The sequence below is a fragment of the Bufo bufo genome, chromosome 2, assembly GCF_905171765.1.
Source record: "Bufo bufo chromosome 2, aBufBuf1.1, whole genome shotgun sequence".
Taxonomy (NCBI): Eukaryota; Metazoa; Chordata; class Amphibia; order Anura; family Bufonidae; genus Bufo; species Bufo bufo.
Window position 1 is genome coordinate 216,267,134 of NC_053390.1, and position 12,544 is coordinate 216,279,677.

General features: G+C 46.5%; 1 protein-coding gene across 3 annotated transcripts in view; it reads left to right on the forward strand.

The window, feature by feature from the left end:
- Positions 1–8,626, forward strand: part of ARL6IP4 (ADP ribosylation factor like GTPase 6 interacting protein 4) — a 51,620-nt gene extending 42,994 nt beyond the window's left edge. For all 3 annotated transcript variants that reach the window (XM_040416194.1, XM_040416193.1, XM_040416192.1), the window contains exons 6-7: positions 6,385–6,454; positions 8,318–8,626. In XM_040416194.1, coding sequence (XP_040272128.1) covers positions 6,385–6,454; positions 8,318–8,368 — 121 coding nt within the window. In that variant the 3' untranslated portion in view covers positions 8,369–8,626. The remainder of the gene's footprint in view (positions 1–6,384; positions 6,455–8,317) is intronic.
- Positions 8,627–12,544: the final 3,918 nt, after the last annotated feature.

The following is a 12,544-nucleotide window of genomic DNA, read 5'->3' on the forward strand; positions in this document are numbered from 1 at the left end:
CCGGCACTGGTCACGTTATACGGCCTGCGGGGTGAGCACCCGCGGCCAGTGTTCAGCCACGGCGCTTGAGAGCGCCGCTCCGGTCACTCCACTTCCCGGCCGGCTATTCGCTCGGCCGGCGCCAAAAATTTAGGCCCCGGCTTCTCTTCGGGCCTACCGGAACTCAGCCCGTACAGTTTTTTTGCGGCCACGGGATGGGTTCCCGCAGCAGGTGGACACATCTGTCCACTGATCTGGAGGGGGTATCGGCGGTTACTCTGCAAGTCCCTCTGTGGTAGCCGGCCGGCAATACCGCCCGGTCGGTTGTGCGCCGAACTTTATGTCCCGGCTTTGCGGCCTACTAGGCCGCAACTTTCTTTCCGATTATGGAGGGGGCGGGTTCGTCCTTTAGGCGCGAATCCTCCCCGACTAGCTGTCCCTCCTCCCCCAGGTGCCCGCTGAGCTCCGCTCCGGTCCTCTGAGCAGGGTTAACCCTTCCTGCACAGCCACCTTTTTCAGGCCCCTGTCCAGTGGAGTATTACCCTAGGTTTCTTTCTGCAGGCACAATGTGCCTTAATATGGCAGTATACAGCCCTTCCTGACCTCCTCTCCATATGAGGTTAGGTCTTCACCAAAAAAAAAAAAAAATTATGCGCATACAGATCCTGCCCTCCTCAGACCACAAAATCCAGGCTCCAACTGCGCAAATCCAGTGGGGTACATCTGGAGGATCCCAATCCGCCCTCTGAGGCCGTTTGGTCGATTATGCTCCAACTGCGCAAATCCAGTGGAGTACATCTGAAGGATTCCCATTCCGCCCTCTGAGGCCGTTTGGTCGATTATGCTCCAACTGCGCAAATCCAGTGGAGTACATCTGGAGGATCCCAATCCGCCCTCTGAGGCCGTTTGGTTGATTATGCTCCAACTGCGCAAATCCAGTGGAGTACATCTGAAGGATTCCCATTCCGCCCTCCGGGCCGTTTGGTTGAATATGCTCCAACTGCGTGAATCCAGTGGAGTACATCTGAGGGATTCCCATTCCGCCCTCCGGGCCTTTTGGTTGAATATGCTCCAACTGCGTGAATCCAGTAGGGTACATCTGGAGGATCCCAATTCGCCCTCTGAGGCCGTTTGGTTGATTATGCTCCAACTGCGCAAATCCAGTGGAGTACATCTGAGGGTTTCCTATTCCGCCCTCTGGGCCGTTGGGTTGATAATTCTCCAACTGCGTAAATCCAGTGGAGTACATCCGAAGAGTCCCCAATCCGCCCTCCGGGCCGTTTGGTTGATAATGCTCCAACTGCAAAGTCCAGTGGGGTATATCTGGAGGATCCCAATCCGCCCTCTGAGGCCGGTTGGTTAATAATAATACAACTGTGCAAATCCAGTTGAGGACAACTGTAACTTCCTATCCACCCTCCGGGGGCGTCTGTCTGAGTTTCTTTTCCTGCGCAACTCAGCGGAGGACCTCCGGAAGCTCACAACCCACCCTCCTGGGTCGTTTGGTTAATAGAGCACCGTCTGCGCAATCGGTAAGCAGACCTTTAGTTCCGTTCCACCTCCGGGTAGTTTGGTTCTTCTGTCAACACCGCCACAGCCTGCAACAGCCATGGGCTAGAGGCTGAGAGCAGGACAGTTATTCGGACTCTGACATGAATCCGGATTATTTTTCCTAGATTACGTCCGTGCTAACCGGTTCTGGTGTATGCATTAACCCCTTCCTTAGGCACTATTTACACTTCTACTAGATACAGTGCTTAATTTGGGTATTACCTCCTTCCTGAGGTGGACTGACCTCACTAGCATTGGCCTCAATGCCAGCCATAGGTGCCCTCGTTCTGTGAGTGGCGGAATTGAAGTTCCACTGGGCTCAGTATCGTCAGCATACATTAACCTTTTGTATAGGTGGCATTATGGCATTCTCACTGCTGTCGCAGTGTTTACGTACGCATTACACCCTTTCTGCGGTGGGATGATGCCACTTCCCACAGAGTACAGAACTCATCACATGCAAGTTCCTGCTAGGTGCGTTACCCCCTTCGATGGGTGATGTATTTGCATTACCTCTGGTTACAGTACTTACTGAATATGTTACTCCTGATCATAGGTAAAGCGTTTGCACTGTCACTGAGCGCAGTGCTTGCCGTAGATTTTTCCCCCTCCATTGAGTGGGTAATTACACTTCTGTAGATTGCGGTTCTGACTATTGCGCTAGCCCCTTCCCTAACCGGGGGATTGCGCTTCCGTTGGTTACTATTCCATCTCCCATTTGCCATCACATACTTCCTATGGCATTACCCTCTACAAACGATCCAGTAACGGGGGGATCACTATGCATCTAGAGTCCTTGGTTTCCTTCACAGGTGGTCCGTGGCAACAGACGGTACCGCTGGTGCCTGATATTCTCATCTAGTGGCATATGGATACTGCCACTGGATACTAGGGATACTCCCATATTGTATCCCTCTTTTCTTCATGCACTTATTGGAGACACAAAAATGTCAGCCTTTGTGCTCTCAGGGGTGTCACCCAGCCTTAGGTGTCCTAGAGTCTCCCCATCCCCAGGAGCCTCCACCGTTCAGGTCAGTCACACTGCACAGAGTACTGTGGTCAAGATCCAGCAAGCAGAATATTCCACTGACTCCGGATGCTTCGTCCACCACTCATCCTTATCTAGGTGAGGGCGTTATGCTGGCAATCTGCAGTGGCTACTACAACGGCTTCTCCTTCGCAGGGTAGTCTTCACGCTAGGGCTAGATGCTCCTAATCGCTGTAGCGAGACAGCCCCCCTCAGGTAGGGGTTCTACCCTGGTACTAATTCGGCAGTTGCTCATGTTCAGCGCCCTTGTCAGGTGGAGGGTTTATGGTTAGCTCTACTAACTGGGCCAGCTTGATACCAGAACTTCTACTGGATATCCTCAGGCTTTCCCCTCATGTCCACGCTGGCGGAGCATGCGGTAACCTCTGCCGCACGAGGGGTGTTTGAGTCACCATTACATGCTAAGGTTCCTTCTGCACAGTTCTTTCGTCAGGCAACGGATTCTTCTAACACGAGAATCAGTGACCTCTACGGTGTGGCCTACTCCTCGGCTGGAGTATGGCGTGAGCATTACTCTTGGGACTTCCCTTGTAGGGCCTCCCCTTCAGGCGGAGTATCGCATCACCACTAAACGCTGTAGGGCTTCAGTCTCACATGGGAATGGGCTTTAGTTCTGGCCTCTTTCTGGCTTACTACCAATAAGGGTCCGTGGCTCTGACAACTGTTGTCCTTCTGCCACATCTAATCCATATCCATATGTTTGAGAAAGGCTCTTGATGTGAGCCGAAACTCGTCAGAGTATTGTTTGTGACCAATAAAGACATCCTCTTTTGTTGAAGACTACAGTGAGTGGCACCTACTTTTTGAGTGCGTTCTACTGGGTAGATCAGTCCCTACGGCACTCGCTAACACTAGATTGCCGTTCTAAGCGGGACCTGGATTCTAGTAGTCATACCGTAACGCCATTGGTGCTACCTCTCTTCAGATGTCAGTGATATCTACGTCACCTCAAGCCAATGGTGGTTGTTCTTTCACTGCTCATTCCGGGGGTGGACTGAGAGCCTTCCCAAGACGGGTGGAGCGTAGTCGAACTTCACCCGGCAAGAGTTTTTTCTCTCATCTTTGTTCCACTCATCTGCCCTCCCAGGCAGCGTTGCCGCTTTGTTGAAATATAGTCACTGACGGGGCTTCCCATCACTAGTGGTGCTCACATTGGCTTTACTTTACCTTTCCCGTGTGGTATTGATACTTTGGCCTGTAGTGGGGCACGCCTGTCTCAGGCGTTTGTTTCTTAGTGATTCTCAGGCAGCTTCTCTCACTAGAAATCTCACCACCAGCCTCTATGGCTATAAGGGCGTTGGTCTACCAATATTCCACCCCCTAGGGGGCGTTCTCTGGACCAGAGGTGAATCCTACGGACTTGGCCTTTTAGTTCTACTTCCACAGCTGCGGCCAGGAGCCAGCTGTTTGGTGTTATTTTTTATTTTTATTTTTTTCTGAGTTGATACGCCTTTCTTGTACGTATTTTTTTCTTTAAGTATGAACATAAGGCAGTGTTCCGTCCAGGATCCTCTTTTTTTCACAGAAGGTGGTCGCCTTTCCACACCTCACAGACATGGGTTTCTCTTCTTTCTTCCTCGTAGTGCACGAACCGAGCTCTCCATCAGCCATGTGATTTGGCCTCTGAGCTTGCTTGTCCTTGTCTAGCGCTTACAGCCCTACGGACTTCTACCAATTCTTATCCTGGGGTCCTTGTCAAGGCTGACGGCCACCAAAGGCTGTTTTCCAGATAGATCCGTTCAACAGTTGCTCGGGCATTCGCCCTCGGGTAGGCAACGCCCAGCTGAGTCTTGGCCCACCTGACCAGCGGTCGGCGCTTCTCAGGTCCATCTCCTTCATGCAGTAGCTTCCAGTGTGGAAGGCAGTATCTGGGTCTTCCGGGCACACGTTCATCAAGTTTTACCGGGTGCCTTCCTAGGCACCGGCGTATACTGTTCCAGGAAGCAAATTCTTGCAGGCGGCAGTGAGTTACGCATCTTCGAGGGCGTTTCTTTTCTCCAGGAGCATGTGATTTATTTCCCTCCCCGTGGACTGCTTTAGGACGTCCCACGGTCCTGTGTCCCCCAATGATACCAGCGAGAAAACTAGATTTTTGTGAAACTCACCTGTAAAATCTCTTTCTCACGGGGTTCATTGGGGGACACAGCTCCCACCCAGTAATTTCTGTTTGCTGTGGTTGTTGGCGGTTGTGGAGCCAGTATGGCCCCAGTTCTGGTTTGATCCGACTAGCGTTGGTCAGTTGTTGGTTGTTTACCGTATGGTTATTTTCTTCTACTCCTATGGCTTGGGCACAAACTGATATGCTCTCTCCAGGCTGGAGGGGGTATAGCCTGCAGGGGAGGAGTTATCACTTTTCAGCCTAGTGTCGCCTCCTAGTGGCAGCAGCAAGCTATACCCACGGTCCTGTGTCCCCCAATGAACCCCGCGAGAAAGAGATTTTACAGGTGAGTTTCACAAAAATCTCGTTATCCCTCTCTGAAAAAGACATTGCTTGGAAAAAACACGTCTGCCTAGTAGGTGTGCACTCCTTGATAGGGGGGTTAATTAGTCTGATTTACTAATGATTTATCTTCTATTCTAAACGGGAGGAGCAAGACATTAACCCTTTGTGTGCTGCCTTTGGACTCGAGGAAAGATAAATTTTGGTAAGCAAATTTAGACTATCCACTTCACATTGAAGCACCCCCTCTTGAGCACTTCTAGGAGCAGAATAAAAGTTCATATATATTTACAATAGTCCTGATAGTAAAACTTCCACGAGATATATTTTTCTCTTTCCCTATCCCCTACCAGCACTTTCTTATATATTCGTAGTCAAGTATGTGAAAATTACTTTGTAATGTACATGTACAGTATCTGATGAAGCGTTATGTATCTCATGCCTCTATATAGCTTTTAATATGATGTAGGAATTAACATGGTGGCTGAATATGACCTGCCTGTTACGTATTTTAAGGGGTTGTCCTAGACAATTAAAGGGGTTGGCCACTTTCTGATTTTCGTTTATCAATGTGTTTGTGAGATGATTACATGGCACTTACTAATACAGTCATTGTTGATCTGCCTGATCACATGACCCTCCATCAGCGGCCATCTTATGGACAGGACCTCTGTGTGGACAGCACAAAAGGATTTGTAAAAAGGGGGTATATCTTATGAAATCTAGAAAATGGTGCAGAATTTCAACAAAGGCTATATTCTTAAGTGCCTTGTAACCATCTCACAAAGACATTGGTCAGCGGTACCCAGAAAGTGGCCAACCTCTTTTAAAATCTAAGACAAGCCGTCCAATAGGTTAAAATGAAAAATCACCAGTGCAGTTCTCTCTGGTGATGTCCGGTCCTCCTGCTGTTTACAAACATGCCTGTATGTTACATGACCGCTGCAGCCAATCACTCTCCATTGGTCTAACTCTGAGGATGGTGATTGGCTGCAGCGGTCATGTGACATATACAGGCATGTTTGTAAACAGCAGGAGGACCGGACATCACCACAGAGAACAGCACTGGTGATTTTTCATTTTAACCTATTGGAGTGCTTGTCTGAGCTTTATAATTCTCTCGGACAATGCCTTTAAATCTCACAGAAACTCTCCCTAATACGCATGCGTCGCATCAGGTGGAGGAGGTTGTGTGGACTCAGATGATTCCCTCAGTAAAAAGATGGGAGAATTGCAGATGTATGAGGGACTATGACTCTATGTTCCTTCTTCACGAGAAGAATAAAGTTACAGAAGGTCTGCAAGTGATATTTTCAGACCAATAAAATCATAAACAATAAATGACCATTGTATGTTTCTTGTGCAGACTTATTAAAGGAGATGGTGAAGTACTGGAAGAAATTGTAAGCAGAGAGCGTCACAAGGAGATTAATAAGGTGTGTATGCCTTAACATGGACTTGACAGCTTGTAGTTTCGCTGAATAAAGGGCATTGCAAGCCTCCTGCCCCCCAGTGATTAGCTGATTACAGGGTGTCTAGCAGATAGGGCCTCCAGCGATCAGCCAGGCGGGAAGCATTCCATTTCTCTTCTGCACCAGAAGTTACACAGAAATAAATGGATGTGCCAGATCCTTCAGAGCTAGAGATGCTGTCTGACCCCAGTCTGTTTAGTCAAAGTATTCATTCAAAATGACTTTTTTTTTTAAATAAGAAAATCTTGCTTCTAACATACTGTTTGCATATGAAGGCTTGAGACATGCTCATGTGTCTTTCCTAATACTTTTTATTAGTTGTGCACTTGTCTTGACTAAGACTACATTCACATGACCAGTGGCCATTCTGCATCAATTTTTTTTTTTTTGGAACATCCCAACCTCTGCAGTGCCCCCAGTATAAATAATAGCCACAATATTGCCCCAGTATATATAAGTCCTCCCCACACACACAGTGCCCCCTGTATATAGGATTCCCCCCAATAGTGCCCTATGGTATAAATATTGCCCCCAATGTTGCCCTCTATTCTGCTGGGTTCAAAATAAAACTTGCTCTGCACTTGAGGGAGCAGGTCCTGATGCTCCCAGCGTCGTGACATCACTGGGTTTGTCAGCTCCTTCTCGCTCCAGTGCAGAGCGAGTGTTTCCTTGCATTCAAGTGGATCTGGTATTTATTTTTTTATATAATTTTAACCCTTGAGTCTCTTTTACCTGTTTTTAACGACCATTAGACGGATGCACTTCTGTCTTAACGGCCATTAAAAGAGTGTCCATTGATTCCAATGGGGTCCGTCTGGCCATGAAAACAGCCACAAATAGGACATGTCCTATTTTTTGATGGCTTCTATTCACTGGCTGTTAAAAACACAGCCATGTGAATAGCCCCATTGACTTAGTTCTGGAAACAGTTGTGTGATGCTGATTTTTCCTGTTCGTATGAATGTAGCCTAAGCAGTCTAAGCCCTGCCACGTCAGAGAATGTAGTGTTCACGTGGGCTAAGCCTGAAAAGGGGTCTCCAACAGAACACACTTGTCCCCTCTCCACAGGATAGGGCATGTGTCTGATTGTGGGCTCTGACCGCTGGGATGCCCACTGATCACAAGAACAGGGGTCCTTTTCCCTATACAAATGGAGCAGCATGTTGCAGGTGTGCGCTACCCCTTCATTCAGTCTCTATGGGACTGTCAGAGATAGCAGAGTGCTCTATTCTTATATCTCCAGATGTGCTGTAGAGAATGAATGGACTGCACTCATTTAAATGCATGCATCAGAATCTAGTTTTATTTCCATAAACTGCTACTATTATTTTGCAAATGTCGCTGAAGCTCTGCAGTACACCACTCATGCTTGACAAATGGCACACAAAACAAGCCAGAAAGGTTGCTAATTGTTTCACATTTTGGTGCATTATAACGGTGGATTATGAAAATAAAACTACATTTTGATGCATGAGTTCAGCTGAACACTGTCCCTACAGTTGATATGGATACCCACACCTAGTGGCGGAAGAGGTTAAAGTTGTGAGAGTGCTTTTGCCAGCTTGTGTGAACCATAGAGAGTGGATGGGAGCGACTGCTGCTTCATTCACTTGGGCTCCACATGCTCATGATCGGCGGGGGCAGCAGAGGTTGGACCCCCACCAGTCATTAATACCCGATTCTGTGGATGGGATAAGTCTGTTTCATGGGACAACCCCTTTAAGGGGGTAGGAAAAAGCACAAAGGAGTGTCTCTAGGGGGACTCTGTTCAGAGAGGTGTGTGATTCCTTGCTTACATTGTTCTTTGTTTTATGTTATGTTTTGTAGCATGCAACAGCAAGTGACGGGTTAACTTTCCAGATGATGTCTGGGATGTAATAATGGCCATTTCCTGCAAAAGTCTGATTATTATGCCTACACTTTGGCCATCCAGGTGAAAATTCCAAGGTATCTATCCAGACATTAGACCATGTTAGATAGAAACCTTATTGCTTTGAAAACTGCATTGTAAAGGGTACTCAATTTATGTGTGGTTTAATTGTATTATACTGACAGAATCCTCTTGTATGATCACCTCAGTATGTTCTACAGTTTTTCTCACGATAAATAAAAGTAAGCCTGTATTATACTTTGTCAGTTGGATTTAAATATGTGAAAAGCAATCTAAGTTTAGTGAACTTTTTCAAAATATTCCAATCAGCCCACTAATATCAGATCAGTATATATTACAGTCCCTTATAAAAGATGTGTATCCTAAAACTGCACCTGAAAGAACGAGGATAATAAAAACATACAAAATGAGAAGATCAAGGTTTTGAGGTCACATGTATAGCCCAGGCTTTGAAGCTTCCCCAGTTGTTGCTGAGGCTCAGCTGTAGATGCAGATTATATACTGAAACGGCACAAATCTCTAATGTTCAGTTGGGTTCAATAGACAAATGTAAGACAAATTTTGGCATGGATTATAAGTAACGTTTAAGCCCCAGAAGAAATAGACAGAGAAGCAGTGATATGGACAAATGAAAAGAAGTTGTAAGCTGTTCCAGTGCACGCCTTATTGCGTACCATCTCTCCTCTAAAAGCGTTTCTCTGTAATGCGGTGGCATAAGGTGTTCTGTCCCCACATGAAGGCGAATGAAGGTGTAACTGATAATGACTGTGTGACTCGTATCCAAGCAGTGGAGCAGACCGGACCGGCAGATGCTCAGGTTGGATGGACCCAGACGTAGACACGAGGATGCAATCAAACGTGGGTTTATTTGATCCAAAGCAGCGACATACGATGATGCAATACAGTAATGCGGTAGCAGAGTAGATGCTGTCGCGTAGATGTCTTTCCTGAGGCTAACTGCTGGTCAAAAACTGATGCCTTCACAAGCCAAGGTGTGTATCTCCAGTCACACAGCAATGCAGCACTGAAGATGGCTGCAGGAAGTGACAAGGACCAAGGCTGCCTAAAACCACGCCCAGCAGAGAAAAACTTTAACAAGAACAAGGCGTGCAGCATACGAATTCCGGCCAGCAGATGGCAGCAGAGAACAATACATTGAAACAACATAGGTAAAAGAAGAGATAATAATACAGTGTATGAATTCAATTTGGAAAGAACAGCACATAAGGCGCCACAGTCATAGGTGCATGATACCTTACTCTAGCTGCAGTTCCCATTTTACCAGGTTAGCCAACTGTCTATAATCTGAAGAGTCTCTTCTTTTAGGTTCAACACATAATTAAACCAACATAGCATGCCTTTAAAATTAAATTGATGGCGGATTATCGTAGAAATTTCTGCAAGATGCTAAACTCAAAAAATGTGCCTAACAGTCACCATATCTGAACAAACTGGTAACATTCTAATTGAAACAAGATGTCCAGTCACTTCCTTTGACACTGATGTTTGTCCGCTGTCATAAACAATCAGCCTTACACTTCATCCAGCCGTAGCTTTAGACTGATCTCTTGGCAGGATGGAGTGGAGTCTGTCAGCAACTCATTATGTGTCACACTGCGCAAGGACCTGCTGACTATTTAAAAAGATGCTTCATTGCAGAATGTCACCTTCTAAGGGCTCATTCAGGCGAACGTTAGGGCTATGTGCCCGTATTGCGGACCCAAAACATACGGGCACTAGTTGTGTGCACTCCGTGCTGCGGTTGCGGACCCATTGACTTAAATGGGTCCATTATCTTCAAGATACGCAAAATATAGGACATGTCCTATCTTTTGCGGAGCAGAGGCATGGATCAGAAGACCACAGAAACTTCCGTGGGCTTTCAGGTCTGTGCTGCTGCACTGCAAATGATAGGAAATGTCGGTGCCTGTGCATTATGGACCTTAAATAGCACATAGGTACGGCGACCATACGGTCACACTACCTCAGTAGTACATGGAATGCGAGGCCACAGAATGTCACTGCTCTAGCCAGAAAAACTAAAAGCGGGAAGGCCCGGAGCGCAGGAAGAAGCTTTGACTCTTTTGTTATTTTATCACATTTACAGGGGCTGACTGAGTTTTTATTGAACTGTGAAAGCCCCTTTAATTATTAACTGTCACGTTGGCTGTATTGTTTCCATTTTTTTCCCCATGGGCAGCGGAATTCAGAAGTGATAATCAGTTGGTAATAAATTATACTATATAATAATAATTATACAAAAATGATTACATAATCGTATAATGTCATAAATTCAGCATTAAAGGGGTTATCCCACTTCGCCTTTTCATACTTACCTGCTGCCAGCGCGCCGTTCACTTCCTGGATGCTGGCTGGGGACGGGCTTTATCTTGATTGAAGTCTTCTCTCGGCCGAACCGCGCACTGGACTAAATGCGCACGCCAGTATAGTACAGAGCCGGCGTGCACGTTCGTAGCTCTGTACTATTCTGACCAGGAAGAAGTCACCATCGCGCATGCGCGGCGGCGTGCGCGTTCAGGACAGCGAGCCGCCCCGGCCAGGAGAAAAGGAGTCTTCTGCGCAAGCGCGGCCACCGGGATTCCGGAGAAGAGTGGTCGTAACCAGGGGAGACCAAATGACAACAATGAGGTAAGTGGGGAGGAATTTTATCCTAAACGGTGGGAATTTGTTAATCAAATATATTTACAAAAATGATCACTGTCAAATCATTAACAGATTTAACAGTGATCATTATGATGGGATAACCCCTTTAACACCTTGAGTCTGAGCGCCGTGCATGTACGGTGGAAGGGAGGGGTTTAAAGATGGCACCCTCGGATGCCTTCGGTTTTAAACAGCAAACACCCAGGGCCTAAACCAAATTTTGCTGATCGCAGTCGTTTAACCCTTCATATGCTGTGGTTAAATGTGAGCAATAAAACCAGAAGCACGGTAATAGTGGAAGGCGGCCCATACTAGTGATAGCCCTGAGCCTGTACAAGGCTTCCAGACCAATTACTAATACAGTTGCAAGAAAAAGTATGTGAACCGTTTGGAATGATATGGATCTCTGCACAAATTGGTCATAAAATGTGATCTGATCTTCATCTAAGTCACAACAATAGACAATCACAGTCTGCTTAAACTAATAACACACAAAGAATTAAATGTTACCATGTTTTTATTGAACACACCATGTTAACATTCACAGTGCAGGTGGGAAAAGTATGTGAACCCCTAGACTAATGACATCTCCAAGAGCTAATTGGAGTGAGGTGTCAACCAACTGGAGTCCAATCAATGAGATGAGATTGGAGGTGTTGGTTACAGCTGCCCTGACCTATAAAAAACACACACCAGTTCTGGGTTTGCTTTTCACAAGAAGCATTGCCTGGTGTGAATGATGCCTCGCACAAAAGAGCTCTCAGAAGACCTACGATTAAGAATTGTTGACTGGCATAAAGCTGGAAAGGGTTATAAAAGTATCTCCAAAAGCCTTGCTGTTCATCAGTCCACGGTAAGACAAATTGTCCATAAATGGAGAAAGTTCAGCACTGCTGCTACTCTCTCTAGGAGTGGCCGTCCTGTAAAGATGACTGCAAGAGCACAGCGCAGACTGCTCAATGAGGTGAAGAAGAATCATCCTAGAGTGTCAGCTAAAGACTTACAAAAGTCTCTGGCATATGCTAACATCCCTGTTAGCGAATCTACGATATGTAAAACACTAAACAAGAATGGATTTCATGGGAGGATACCGCAGAGGAAGCCACTGCTGTCCAAAAAAACCATTGCTGCATGTTTACAGTTTGCACAAGAGCACCTGGATGTTCCACAGCAGTACTGGCAAAATATTCTATAGACAGAGGAAACCAAAGTTATGTTGTTTGGAAGAAACACACAACACTATGTGTGGAGAAAAAGAGGCACAGCACACCAACATCAAAACCTCATCCCAACTGTGAAGTATGGTGGTGGGGGCATCATGGTTTGGGGCTGCTTTGCTGCGTCAGGGCCTGGACGGATTGCTATCATCGAAGGAAAAATGAATTCCCAAGTTTATCAAGACATTTTGCAGGAGAACTTAAGGCTATCTGTCCACCAGCTGAAGCTCAACAGAAGATGGGTGTTGCAACAGGACAATGACCCAAAGCATAGAAGTAAAT